This window comes from Quercus lobata, chromosome 9, assembly GCF_001633185.2.
Source record: "Quercus lobata isolate SW786 chromosome 9, ValleyOak3.0 Primary Assembly, whole genome shotgun sequence".
Classification (NCBI taxonomy): domain Eukaryota; kingdom Viridiplantae; phylum Streptophyta; class Magnoliopsida; order Fagales; family Fagaceae; genus Quercus; species Quercus lobata.
Genome location: NC_044912.1, coordinates 12453169 through 12467948, shown reverse-complemented (window position 1 = coordinate 12467948; position 14780 = coordinate 12453169). Strand labels below are relative to the sequence as shown.

Sequence of the window (14780 nt, the reverse complement as noted above, 5' to 3'; positions counted from 1 at the left end):
TAACGGTGTTGCATCATAAGGATTACATGCGTTTACAAGAAGTACACTTGATTACCCTACTTGATCCCACAAGTGGCATGTGTATATTATGTTAGTTTGAGCTAACTTTAATGGGACATTGTGAAATGTTGTTGAAGACTCCACCATACTTGTTCCGTTAATTTAACCGTGAGGCATCTAATATATTTGATTTGATAATTCCATTGATAGATTGGAACAATTCTCCCATGGATTTTCCAGGCTTATCATGCCTCGAAAAGGTTTTCTAAGCCCTTGCTTTTGAGAAACAATGTGCAATGCTGAAAACAATGTGGACAAGTTCTATAGATTGTTTAATCCTGTCAGGAAAAATAAATAAATGAGACATTAATATCAAGATGCTAATCAACAAGGTTTACTATTCCCTGCTGAGTATACGGTTATGTAAATAAATGAGACAATTTAAAGTATAAACCTAGCATCGTAGGTTTACTACTTCCTGCTCAGTATACACTATACAGTCATGTAAATAAAACTCTGGCTTGGTGTGACTGAAATGAGCAGATTTTTGACAGTTATACATAATTTGAGTTACTTAACTGATGAGTGTCTGTGGCTAATTTTTATCAGAAACATCTCCCCTAAGATGCTTCAACAAAATTTTCGTGTTATCTGCGCGGATGGAGGGGACTTGATATGTTGTGATAACTGTCCTTCCACATTTCATATAGATTGCATGCGTTTGGAGGTAAGCAGTTTCTTTCACAGATAACACGGGAATTTTTTTTCTATATAAATTGTTGTTTTCTTTCAAAAAATTTGTATGTATTTGAACTTTTGAGTACTCCTAAAGATGATGGGATCCTTAGCTTCTTTGAAGGCTTTTATTTATTTTAAATCTGAAGTGACAAATCCTAACTTGTGCATGTTGTAGATCACTGGTAATGCTATCTTGAAGTCGAGGTAGATCTTAATAGGCCATTGACTCCAGTCAGGTCGCCTGCCATAAATTCATTTTGTTGGAAGAGCTGCAAGGAGGTATGTTCATGTTCTCTCCACATTTTTATTTGAGTGTCTAATTTCTTTGAGTCATACGGTTTAGTGTAGCAAAAAGAAGCAGGAAAAATTATGTTGCCAATTTCATTTTTGAAGTATTGTTGAAAGGATTCTGACATAAGTTCTGCCAAAGATTTTTGAGCACTTGAATATAATAATTGGAGTAAGAAATGAGCTAGGAGGAGGATTCTCAAGGTCTCTAATCCGCCAAAAAAATCTACTGTCAGCTCCACATATTGATAATTTGCATCGGCTTGTAGAATCTAACTGCAAGATTGTTATTGTGTGGGAAATGATGAATGAATCTTTTGATCCAATCATAGACTGTCACACTAAGGAAAATTTGATTCTAAGTGTCACATACAATCAAGTGTAAGAAACCCTTTGAATTCATTCTTAGATAACTATAACGTACTACATCTTATACAGTAACAGTGCTGCCTCTTATCAACATGTTCTGTCATTTACTTCTTGAAAAAATTATTTGTTCAATTTTATTTTTCACATAATCTATAGTTGAAATTCAAGAAACAACAATCTGATACCTCAAAATTCCTTTATTTTCAGATCAAATTTGACTCGGATAAACTTTCAATGTTTTTATATGGCTATTCTTGAGAAGGACGATGAAATCATCTCTGCGGCATCTCTGAGGTATGTCCATAATCTGTGAGATATCTTTCTTTGTGTGCTTGCAAGCCTATATACATGGAGCTTAAGAAAATAACCCTTTAAAACTAAAATGATTTCCTCATGGTTCTACAGAAAACATGGGACAAAGATTGTGGAGATGCCCTTTGTTACAACACATGAAAAATATAGGCATCAAGGGAGGTGGTGAAAGCTTCTTCTTGCGGTTGAATCTGTAAGTTGTTGAATAAGGTTCTCTAGTGCTTGTGAATACTAAATATATTTCAAATATGAGTATAAGAAATAGAAGAAACTAAGTGGAAAATGTTTTTGAAAACATAGGAACAGAAGGATGTGTCACTCAAAAATGGTTTAAAACACAGGAACATACTAAATATATTTCAATTATGAATATTAGAAAGAGCTGGTTGTTTAAAACTTGCATGGAGAAACAATTATTAGTCATTATTCTTCAATTCCCCCCCCCCCCCCCCCCCCCTTTATGCCAAATGCATAGCAATTGGGGGACAATTGGATATTAAGTTCTTTGACATTCTACCACAAATGAATTTGTTAAAAATTACTAGCAAGAGATCAATTCTAAGACTGCACACTTATGCACTAGTTTAGTTCTACGTCGAAACTTGAAATTATACTGACATCAGTTGAGTTGCATTTGTGATAGGTATATAATTCAAGCAAGTTCTTTTGTTTTCCACAAGTGGCACTCAGGTCCAGGTGCATTTGGCCTCACTTCTCTAAATTATTAAGCAGCGCTCATGGTTGCTCAAAAAATAAGCAGTGGGTAAGTGCTGCAACAGATGAATATTTTGACACTGGCAAAGCTTATGCCATAAGAGAGATTACATGCTGATAAAAAATAACTTCAAATAATACTCATTTAGAAGATACGAGAGTTATATGCCAATAATTTACAAGACTTAGAAAACATATTTAACAGAGTTGCATCATAAGGATTACATGGTTATACAAGAAGTACACTTGATCCCCCTACTTGATCCCACAAATGGCAAGTGCATATTATGTTAAATTGAGCTGACTTCAATGAGACACGATGAAATGTTGTTGAAGACTCCACCATTCCTTGAATTTAACCATACTAATGATACATTGTGAAATGTTGTTGAAGACTCCACCATAAGTTCTACCAAAGATTTTGAGCACTTGGATAGAATAATCAAAGTAAGAAAGCTTGGAGGAGGATTCTCTTGGTCTCTAATCTGCAAACAGATCCAATGTTGGCTCCACATATCGATAATTTGCATCAGCTTGAGCTTGTAGAATATAACTGCAAGATTGCTGTTGTGTGGGAATGATGAATGAATCTTTTGATCCAATCATTGACCGTCACACTAAGGGAAATGTGATTCAAAGAATCACTGTCATATACAATCAAGGGTAAGAAACTTTTTTTGTAGTTAAACGTAGCATTAAAAGAAATAAAATAAAATAAAAAAGGACCTAGCCAAGGACATACCATCTTCGGCAGACAAATTGAATGAATGCCTTTCTTTCTCCATCCACATGCTGAAAAACATATATAGTTAGATTATTAGTAGTTCATGATTGATTTTCTGATTCAAGAAATGCACAAAAGAACGAGAATGCCATAAGACTGAAATCTCCCATATCCTGTTTGGTTGTTGATACTTGAGATAGGAGGTAAAGAAATTATGAAATGCCCATTTTTTATTATTTTTTGCCAAATGGAGAAACTATATGTCTATGTGATCTTAGATGAAAAGTAGTTTGCTTCAGTCATTCCCTTGCAACTATCTGGTAGTACTAGTAGTAATGGGCTTACACAGTCCACCCCATCCATTGATATCAGTGTTAACCTCACAAGTAATGTTGGGTGCCCACCAGAGGTTATATTGAAGACAGAGTAGCAGAGGTACAGAAATTAATATTTACAGCTTAGGCCTGAGGCTGCTATTGCTAAGAACAAAAAAATTAGCATCTAGAGCCCATTTACCTAAAACTTGGGGTTTAGAAAGGTTCACATTTGTTTGTGACTAGTGAGCAAGATGTTGTTGGGTGCCCAGTAAAACTAACATCAACACTCATCCATTTTATCAGTATATCTTTGAGATCTAAGAAAGCAACAAACTTATCAAACAGATTTCTCAACTTTTGTAAGAGCATGGTTCATGAATTAAGTATAAAAATGCATCACTAATATTATTTTGCAAGAGCAAAAGTAGTAGCAGGTAAAACATCTGAAATTAAATTTGGACCATATCTAGCAAATTAAAACTACAAAAAATAAAAATAAAAAATACAATGAGAGAGAGAGATGAGTGACAATAAAAATATAAATTAAACTTGCCATTAAGTTTATTTTTATTGTTGCACATGGTTGAATTCTTGGCTGGTAAATTGCTGATCCGATCTCAATATCCTACAAAATTCTTTCAGGAATTGTTCTGAAAATTTGCTCCTAAAGGAGAGGGGGAATTAGGGGAGTAATATGCCAAGGAAACATTGAGATAGATTATGTGGTGGATACTGGAGAAGAGGGCTACTCTGTAATGGGTACTTAAGCACAAATTCCTTGGGGTTGGTGTATGAAGTATCACACACGTAAATATGCAAATTTAGTAACTCACTAAATGGAAAATTTGCAAACTTGGAAGTTGGAAGGATTAAATTAGTTCACTTTGTATCCAAGATTGCATGTATACTCCTTTATTTGGTTTCCAAATATAACTGGACTGTAATCTCATGCTCATTTGCATAATGTCAAATTACATTTTGAAAATGGATGGTACACAGATGCATAATTATTTTACAATTATATGCGTACATAAGAGTGTGTAATCCAGGAATTTTTAAAAAATAATAATAATGAATTTGCTCATCTGTGCAAGCTGCATTTTGATTTGAAATTTTATTTACTTGAAATTAAGTCTTACAAAATTTTCGTATTAAGTGATGTAGATATTTTCCTTAGCAAATAACTTGAGACATGAGTATCCTTTTTTTTTTTAAACACAGTAGTCATAGTCGACCCACACGATACTTGAGAATAAATAATTATTTTGTATTTTAATGTAATGTATAATTTCTTCTCTAGATTTTTTTGAAGGTAATTTGTCCTCTTTAAAAATTAAACAATTTCTATTCAATCCAATTAGGTCTACTTCGGTACAATTCAGTCCACTCAGTCAATTTCAATCCCCTTCAATTCATTTTAGATTAATTGGGCCTTAAATTGATTCTTTTTATAGGTTTTTTTTCAAGTTTAGCTCAAAAATCTTTTTTTTTTTTTCTTCATTTTTGGGTTGAAAATTATGAAATTTTATTATATTTGGGCTAAACTCTTTAGTTTTGAGTTAAAAAATAGAAAGAAAAATACTAAAATGGACATTAGAAATTAGAATATATGAGCCCTAAAAATGCAATAAAAATGATAAATATTCAAAATTCTTATTCAGTCCACATTGGTTCTATTCAGTCTGTTCTATATTCTTCAATCCAATTTAGTCCAATTCAGTCCACTTGGTCCTATTTAGTCCATTTTTTCCACTAAAGTTCTATTCGGCCCATTCCATCTTATTCAGTCCACTTTGGTGTAATTCAGTCCACATTGGCTCTATTTGGTCCACATTCGTCCTATTCGATCCACTTTGGTCCTATTCCGTCCATTACTACTTTGGTTCTATTTGGTCTATTTGGTCCTAATCAGTCTACATTGGTCCTATTCGGTCCATTTTGTCTACTTTGGTTCTATTCAATCTATTTAGTCCACTTCGGTGATATTCAGTCCACATTGCTTCTATTCGGTCTACTTTGGTCCAGTCTGTCCATTTCGGTTTAATTCAGTCCATTCTGTCCACTTCAATCTAATTTGGTCCATTCATTATTATTTGCTTTATTCGGTCCACTTGTTCCTATTCGGTTCTATTATCTCCATTTTGTCCACTTTATTCCATTTAGTCCAATTCAATCCATTCAAATCACTTCAGCTCTTTTATAAAATTATAACAAATGTTTTATACAGACTCTTGGGGCTTGTTTAGTAGGAGGAATTTTGTTTTTGTTTTTAAAACAATATGAAAACGATTTTCAAAAAATTGAAATTTAAACTAGTTTTTAGATAATAATTTTTACATTATATGTGTTTCGCTCCCACTTTTAAAAACAATTTTCAAAATACTAAAAACAAAACAAAAATGATGCTTGAGAGACCATTTCTATTTTTGATATATTTTTATTAAAAAGTTTACAAAAAGTAACGTGTTTTTTTTTTTTTAATAATGATAAGGGGATAGAGTTCATGTATTTTTTATTTTTATTTTTGGATAATGATAAGTTTCAAATTTGGAGTATGAGATTTTTTCTTTTCGTGATAAAGACAAGCTCCTTAATTTAAGAGACAGAAGAGTTTGGACAAAGCTGTGGGGTTCATTATTTTCATTTTATTTACAACTATGCCATTTAAAACGTTTTCAGTATCTTGAAAACACCATCTTAGCTGTTTGCAAAATCCTAATCTGAATAAAAAATATATGATACAATTTTTTAAAAACTATATTTAGAGAACATAAGTCAAACAATATATTCAAGTGTGGAACCTACCATTTTATGCTTTGCAAAACAAAAACCTATATTTAAATCATCTTACCAAACAGGCCTATGATTTCCCAAATCCTAAATAATATTTAGGAAGGATAAGAAAATGTATTTATTATACTAATGGGGTATTCTAGAATTTTATGGTTAAAAATAAAAAGTCAAGTGTTCAAAAAAGAGGTCGTCAAGAATCTTGTAGTTCAAAGAATACACCTCCAAATATTTTAGATTGAAACATCGGATATTCAAATCACCACAATCTTTTATTGTAATTATTGAATTTATCAAAATTAAATAGATAAATAAGAGAAACCGACCGGTGCCAATGAAATACTGCGAGAGTATTGGGTGCTTCGTTTTCCTAAACCATGTCTAGGAAGGACAAAAAGTTTTAAAACCAAGTAGTATAGGATTGCTTTAAAAATTAAATTAAAACAACGGGTCACACTCTCACCACAGGCACAGACCCACTTGCCTTGCTGGTTGCTACTGCACCACCACCCAGAGCTCTGAAAAAAAAAAAAAAAAAAAAAAAAAAAATCCAAAACCTGATTGAAGAAAGAACAAAGCACAATAGATAAGAGTCATAGACAGACACACGCCCAAAATCCCAAAACCCATGGCTTCCTCAACCGAGCCCATATCCCACTTCCTCCAGTCCGCCACATCCAATCTCCTCTCCATCTTCACCCCCAAAACGACGTCGTCGTCGTCCTCCTCCTCCTCCCTAACCACCTCCAAAATCTGCGTCCCTTTGGTCCTCCCTATCCCTATGCACTCCTTACACTTCGACTCCTCAGACTCAATTTCCAATTCCAATTCCAATTCAAAATCCTCCGCCATCAACGCCGTCCAATCTGGCGACTCCGGCACCTCCTCCACCTTCCCATCAACGGTCAGGATTTCCAGCTTCAACTCCAACGGCAGGTCCGCCAGCGGGCCCGCCTTCGTCGGCCAGGTCTTCAGTATGTGTGACCTTTCTGGGACCGGCCTCATGGCCGTCTCCACCCACTTCGACATCCCTTTCATCTCCAAAAGGTACACACACCTCTCTTTTCACTCCTCTTCTTTTTTTTTTTTAAATTACAAGAGACTTTATCAATTGAGCTATCTATAACCGCTATGCATAGCATAGCTAACTTGAATATATTTGATAAATTGAATGGTACTTGGGCTCGGGATTTAGTGGGAAAAAAGGTCCAGTGGGGATGGATAGTTCATGGCTTGAAATCTTTGAACCTTTTCTTTTTTTATTTTATTTCAAGAAAGGAAGAAAAATAATTTGAGCTGATTCTCTTTGATATGTAGAACACCTGGGTGGCTTAAGAAAATGTTTGCAACGGTTACTAAGAGCGAAAGAAATGGTCCTGTATTCCGCTTTTTTATGGATTTAGGCGATGCAGGTATGTTTTAATAATTAATAGTAGCTATTTTTTTTTTTTTTTTTCTGTTATTTCGTCATTCTGCCTTCTGTGGTACCAGTTATATTGTATTCAACTTGATTAGTGATTACAGATATTTGGCATGTTTCTACAAATATCACCACATTGTTAGTTTTCGTAATTTAATTGGATCACTTTTGATTCTGAAGGTGCCTGATGCTTGCGAATTTGAATCTATTCATTTCTGTTATCGTCGGATTTGAATTTTCATTTTTCTCTCCTATGTTTCTTGACTTAATTCTTTCCCATTTTCTTAACAATAAATTATTTCTTATTAGAGATTTCTTTCTGTTCTAGTGTCATATGTTAGAAGGTTGAATATTCCAAGTGGTGTGGTGGGTGCCTGTCGTCTTGATTTAGCGTACGAACACTTCAAGGTACTTGCTCATTTGCTTTGAATGAACTAACTATGTTTACATAATGTATTTTTCCAATCGGAGTGTCAAATGAAAATCTGTATTTATTGGCCTGTTGTTATTTCTATTTGTTCTTTTTTTTTTTCCTACCAGCACATGTGTTTGTGTCTCTATATTCATATTTATATAAATATACACATGCTGGAATATTTTTCACCTGCACCAAGTGAGTTTCATGATATCACTATTTGGAACCTTGATAGTGCTGCAAACTTCTTATGTTGCCTTTTGACAGAAACTTGGTTCTTAAATTTATCAAAATTGTGGAACAAGACTTATGTTTCCAATCCAAATGGTTGGACCAAGGCTTTGTTGTTTTGAATCTGTTCTTTCTTGAAGATTATTTGTGTGTGTTTTATAGAGTGCATAGAAATGAGTCAGACCAAAGATGTGGCAATAGTGAGTTTAAATTTTCAACGTAAGTCTTTAGACATAGCTTGTTGTGTTGAATTTCATTTTATGATCTTTTTTTTATAGATACGGTAGGATTTGAACCAATGGCGTCTACTTCATGATGATTGCTCTTTACCCTCAGGCCAAGACACCAATGGGTTTCTTTTTGGTGTAGAATTTCATATTGTGGTCTTCTTCTGGATTAGCTCTTTAAAATTTTTCACTGTGTGCTATGCAGGAAAAGCCTCATTTGTTCCAGTTTGTTCCAAATGAAAAGCAGGTATTATACGGAGTTCATGTATTGCTACAAAGTAGCATTTATCATTCTGTCTTTAAACTTTGCTGTTTCTGCAGGTCAAGGCTGCAAACAAGCTTTTGAAGACAATCCCACAGAATGGAGGAAGCAAAAAGGTTGATGGTGTTCCAGTTTTTAGTGCTCAAAACTTGGATATTGCAATAGCAACAACGGATGGGATTAAGTGGTAAGTTCTGCCATCTACGAGCCCATTATGTAGTTTAGATTATTTCTTGTTCAATTTTCAATTTCTGAAAATTTTGATTATCTCTTCTTCATTTTGTTTAATAAAATAGTAGTGCTACCTATCAAAATAAAATAAAGTAGTAGCGTTTGTTCAATTGATATAATGTAAATATCTTTTCTTTTCATAGAAATTGACAAATTGTCCCAGTATTTTAATGGATAAAGTTAATCCCACCTTAGTTCTCCCCTTCCCCCACCCTCTTTATTATTACAGGTGTATTAGCCTCTCTCTTGTAGAAATGGAAATACTGATTGTTCTTTTTATTGTCTGATTGCCCTGGGCCATAATTACTTGGGAAAATTATACTTTCAATTTGCTTGATTGACCCGACTTTGAGAGAATTGTCACAATAGACGCCTTACTCTCAAAATTGAGAATTAAATTCAACAGAAAATGTGGTTTTACAATGCAGCCAATGAGAGTAATTTTGTAATTACACCTAATTTTCATCCAATTTAACACCCAATCTAGATAGCTGGGGGCGCATTGATACAATTCTTTAAAACTGGGGTGTCAATTGAGTACATTAATATTTTTTTTTTTGGGGGGGGGTGGTTGGCATTGTAAATGGAGTGAATTTTAGGCTTGAAAAGTGTAATTTACTGTATTTACTTTATGTAAGGATAACTTCAAGATATCTGTTTTTTAGGCTAGCTTTTCTATTGCATCATTATTTCTGTAGGTTCTTCTGTATTTTTGAATCTCTGATGTTTTGATGTTTCTTCATCAGGTATACTCCCTACTTCTTTGACAAAAACATGCTTGATAATATTCTTGAAGAATCTGTTGATCAACATTTCCATTCTTTAATTCAAACTCGGCACATGCAGCGCCGACGGGATGTTGTTGATGACAACTTGGCTGCAGAAGTGATTGAAGAGATTGGTGATAACCTGTGGGAGCCTCCAGAGGTACAAAATCCTTTGGTCTGGTACTACTTGTTGGAATAGAATCAAATGTCCAAAAAAGTAGTGGTAAACATATTGGCAGGGAGATCCATAAATCTTGTGGTCATTCTATGACTATTTTGTTTCACGAACTTTGTGACTAATGAATGATTGCAGTAATTATATTACTTATCCCAAAAAAAAAGTTATAATCACTTTATATGATAGCTATTTCAGTTATTGTTGTAGGTTTATATTTGGTTATGTATGCTCAACACATATGGTTGCCAGAAGTGACCCAGACTTGCTTTGAAGTAGAAATTATATTTGAATGAAAAAAGATATAAAATGAACGAGGGGAAGGGGATTGGGGGGAGGGGGGAGGGGGTGGGGGGAGTTGAGCATAGAGTCATCATGTAAAGCTAGAGCTTATCTATTTCTTTATTGTGGCATATTAATAGGTCCAAGAACTGCTGGATGAGATGGGCCATCCTGGAATTCCTTTAAGTGTTATTTCAAAGGCTGCAGAAATGCAGCTCCTTTATGCAGTTGACAAAGTGATCCTTGGTAACAGGTGGCTGCGGAGAGCCACAGGCATACAACCAAAGTTTCCATATATGGTTGACTCTTTTGAGAAAAGGTATGTCTATTTCCATTCTTTGGCTTCACCTATTGCTTATGAATGTTTATCGCGTGAGATAATTGTATAACCTTACTCCTTGAAGGCCATTGTTTTAATGATAGAGATTATATTTAGATCATGCAGAATTAACCACTCAATTTGCCCTGCCAATAGATTCTAAATGCTTATATTTAGCTGATTAAATAACCTAGAGCATTAACCCCAAGGGGTTGGTCTAGTGGTTCCCATGGCCTAATGAGACCTATGAGGTCCTAGGTTCAAAACTTCTAACTAGTATCTTGGGCCAACCCAAGGTATTTTTCATTGTAATTACCGAGTGTGCTTGGGACAAGGGAATTACTTACTCCTGGGGAAGTCACATGCCCAAAAAGCTCAAGACACTTGCGTTAGAAGGGGGAAAAAGGCACAAACATACAAACATCAACAACACTAGAGCATTTGACCTTTTGCGTCCTTAGATGTGCTCAAGAAGGTGCTGGAAAATAAGTTCTAGTATTGGGACCCACTTTCAGGAACTTCCTTCTTTAGTCACTTGATCAGCACCCTTCATCTTGTGCATACAAAGCAATAGTACGTCTTTTGATTGCATATATTATTAGAAATTTCTGAAAATCGAAGATTACGTAACAGCAGGAATTTTCTTGATTGCAGTTCTGTTATTGCTTTCTATTGACCTTTATTATTGAATTTACAGTTTTTTCTTCTATAAAATCATTTTAACACCATTTTAATGGAGTTTGAAGTAACTGCTATAAATCACAGGCACAGAAAAAATCCCAGCGAGTTCATGTTTGACATGGACAAACGCATCTAAGATATTGCATGTGTGTCTGTGGGGTGTTCTGCAAAAAAATTAGCCTTTTATTTTAGAAATGGTCAAGACATTGTGGGGACACAATTGCAACGTGACCACAAAAATGTATATAAGCTAAATAGATTTTGATCACTAGGCACAGTCAATGCTATCTATCAACCCAGGTCTGCTCTCTCTCCCTCTCTTTTTGTTGATCTGGTCTCTAGCCACTTGATCAACCATTTAGAACTCTTCCACCTCAATTCAATGCTTCGATTGGCTGCTGCTGAAAGCTCTTTAGTGGTTTATCTTTCAACCAGCTATGCCTCTCTCTCTCTCTCTTGGACAGGTTCAGCTGCCCAAAGTTCATCATATTTCAGTTTCTCCACTCACTTTTGAGTTTTGACCAATATTTAATTTTATGTTTTCCTTTCTTTTTTTTTTGGGGGGGGGAGATTATCATTTTAAACCGTATTGTTTAGGGGTGTAATAAATTAAATCTTATAGTTTCAAAGGTAACAGATTAAACATTGAAGTTTTGAAAAGGTTTAATTTGAGGTTGAGGTCTAATTTGAGGGTAGAATTTGAGGGGGGTTCAGCTGTACAATGTTGTTTGAATTAAATGGGTTGAGGTTTTATTTGTTATTTTGGAAACTATATGGTTTAATTTGTTACGTTTGAAATTTGGGTTTAGTTTGTTACTTTTGAAACTACAAGGTTTAATTTTCTACATGCCCTAAACAATCGGGTTTAAAATGAAATTATCCATCTTTTGCAACTTTATTATTTAAAATTATAAACTTATTTCCCTGAAGAGAGAGAAACATATCAATTGTAATTTTTTTTTTCTTTCTTTTTTAACTTCTTTGTTATGTTATTGTATACCATCAGAATCCTTTCTGTTTTGTTTTGTTTTTTTTTTTTTTTTTTTTTTTTTTTTTTTTTTTTTTTTTTTTTTAAGAATGTTTGTTATTAAGAAAAAATGACAAAAAGTTTTTATAATTAAAAAATTCCATTGGTATTAAAGAAAATTCTGTTATTAAGAAAACTTGACAAGAAAATGTTTACTCTTAAAAAAATTCTAGTTTTTAATGGCTTCTAAAAATTTGCCAAAAATGTATAGCTCAATTGGTATCCCATGGTATTTTCAACAAAGACATCCAGGATTCAAATCCCTCCACACCCAACAATTGGTGTATAAAATAAAAAAGTCTACTGAAAGTTTGACTACTAAAAATCACTTTATGGGTATATATGTACCTCCTTTGTAATCAATTATTGCTTGTAAATTAATTATAGATATGTTTTCAAACATTTTAATGGTTGCTAATTATTTTTCAAACTTAATTATCAAAAAAAAAAAAAAATTTCTCAAACTTAAAATAAACATATAATATGCTTAAAAATGTGTAACATACCTAAAATATATAATTATCATTTCATCAATAGCTGTGCCCCTGCCACGTGTCCAAATTTTTCAATAATCGTCATGTCTCATGTCAGTTTCCTTGTCTGTGTTTATATTAACTGGCTAAAAACTGTTCCAACTTCCAACTATGCTGTCTGTTCTGCAAAGATTTGTTTTTTTTGGGCAATGCTCTGTCTATTTTACCTATTGGCATGGCTAAACTTCTGTGCAACTGTGACTTCTAGATTCATTTTATTATGTAGCACCAGATTCTGCAACTCTTGAGTACCTATATGGCAACTTCTTCATTGTTTTGTTGCAGAAGTGCAGCTTCTGTTCTGAGAGCATATGAATCAAGTGGCTGTCTTCCCAACACTGAAATGGAAAATGATAGTAAAGATTCTCAACACCAAGGGACGTCAGAGCTTGCATTAAAAGATAATATTCAAGAAAACCAAGGACATAATCCTGATTTCAGGTTACCTTTTGGAGATTTGTTTAGTCATTTCTGGGCCAAGAAGTCATGCCAAACAGAAGAATCATCAAGGGAATGTATAACTCAAAACCTACAGCCAAATCCGTTTCTTCCAAAGATTACAATGGTTGGAATCTCAACTGGGGAGGCAGGTCAGATGAGCAAAGCCAGTTTAAAGAAGACAATGGAGGATCTAACAAAAGAGTTGGAGCAGACAGAGCAGGGAAGTGCCACAGGTAGTAGTAATGAGTTCAAAAATGGAGACAGGGATCCACTATTTGTGGCAAATGTGGGAGATTACTATTCTGGCTTGGCAAGGACTGGTTCAGCACGTTGGGTTCGTAGTAGAAACAATTAAAGGGACTGCTTGAGGAGATAAAATTGATTTATTGGAGTTAATTGTGAATATTTATTTCTTGAGCAAATACTCCCATACCAAAAAGGAAAGCAAGGAAAAAAATGGTTAATATGGTATCCATTCATCATATTTCTTGCTTGGATGCCAGCTTCTCGGGCGGCTGCATTCACATTTTGCCATCTAGTCTATGTGTAGAGTGACTAAATAGATACTAATTTTCATGTGGTAAAAATACTAGTAAATTGTTAGATGCTTGTATAACAGAGTATTAATATTTATGTATCTGCTGTTCTTATGGCCATGGTGAGCATTCATGGTCATGAATATAAGCGAGGTATTTTTTGGAAGAGTAGGATTAATTGTATTATAATGTGTTTGTTAGAAAGTTGAGTGACTAGCTTGACCTTTTACTGTTTTACCTTCTTTTCAAAGTTGTTCAGGGTTGTTCATAGACTCTTTCTTCCTCCAAATAGGAGTTGTTCATAGACTGTATTCCTTTCCCTCCATCCAAACATAGGGTATATCTCTACCATGCTACATTGAACTGGATATTATTGCAGTTTATTAGAAGCTTAAATGAGCTAGAATTGATCATTTTGACTTGTGCTTGGGCATGTGAAATATAGGTTTTGCTCCAAGTTTTTGGTTTCTTAACCAATAGTATAATGAGGGCAACAAATGTCATCTTCTCTATCGCCAAAATTTATTTTCTGCAGGTCGCTCTTCCAAATCATGGCCCAATCTAATTTATAAACTCCACTTGATTGTTTTCTTTGGTCTTCTAAACGCCATTGCTAAGCTCAATTTAGCAGAGTACACACACAAAAAAAATAATTAAAAAAGAAAAAAGGACAGGACAAACCCCCCCCCCCCCCAAAAAAAAGTAATAAATTAAACACTATAGATTCAAAAAAGTTATCAAATTAAAACTTCAGCTCATATTACTTATTAAGCGTTAAACACAATTTGATTCCACTTTAATGGTTTGAGATTTAATTGGTTACATTTTGAAACCTCAAGATTTTAATTTGTTACTCCTAAAATTATAGGGTTTCAGTTTGATACTCTCTGAACTATAGATTTCAAATGTGAGTTTCTCCTAGAATATTTTCAAATTTTATGTTATTGGACCAATTGGCTAGTTGACACTAAATTCAATCTA

General features: G+C 34.1%; 1 protein-coding gene and 1 long non-coding RNA gene across 2 annotated transcripts; both read left to right on the top strand.

The window, feature by feature from the left end:
- The first annotated feature begins 867 nt into the window (after positions 1-867).
- On the top strand, positions 868-3272 carry LOC115959389. The gene is made up of 4 exons (XR_004084862.1): positions 868-1017; positions 1603-1689; positions 1801-1900; positions 2351-3272. It is a non-coding gene; the product is annotated as an uncharacterized LOC115959389 (long non-coding RNA).
- Positions 3273-6769: 3497 nt separating this feature from the next.
- Positions 6770-14003, top strand: LOC115960095. Its single transcript, XM_031078793.1, has 8 exons — positions 6770-7299; positions 7570-7664; positions 8001-8080; positions 8751-8792; positions 8867-8994; positions 9785-9965; positions 10403-10581; positions 13108-14003. Exons 1-8 carry the CDS (start codon positions 6881-6883, stop codon positions 13616-13618), a joined length of 1635 nt encoding a protein of 544 aa, XP_030934653.1. The 5' UTR covers positions 6770-6880; the 3' UTR covers positions 13619-14003.
- The last annotated feature ends 777 nt before the right edge of the window (positions 14004-14780 follow it).

Excerpts from the sequence above, each read along its gene's own strand:
- LOC115960095 (XM_031078793.1), top strand. The coding sequence starts at position 6,881 with ATGGCTTCCTCAACCGAGCCCATATCCCACTTCCTCCAGTCCGCCACA. Across the intron at positions 7,300-7,569 it reads ATCCCTTTCATCTCCAAAAG|AACACCTGGGTGGCTTAAGA; the intron begins GTACACACACCT and ends TTTGATATGTAG. Across the intron at positions 8,995-9,784 it reads ACAACGGATGGGATTAAGTG|GTATACTCCCTACTTCTTTG; the intron begins GTAAGTTCTGCC and ends TTTCTTCATCAG.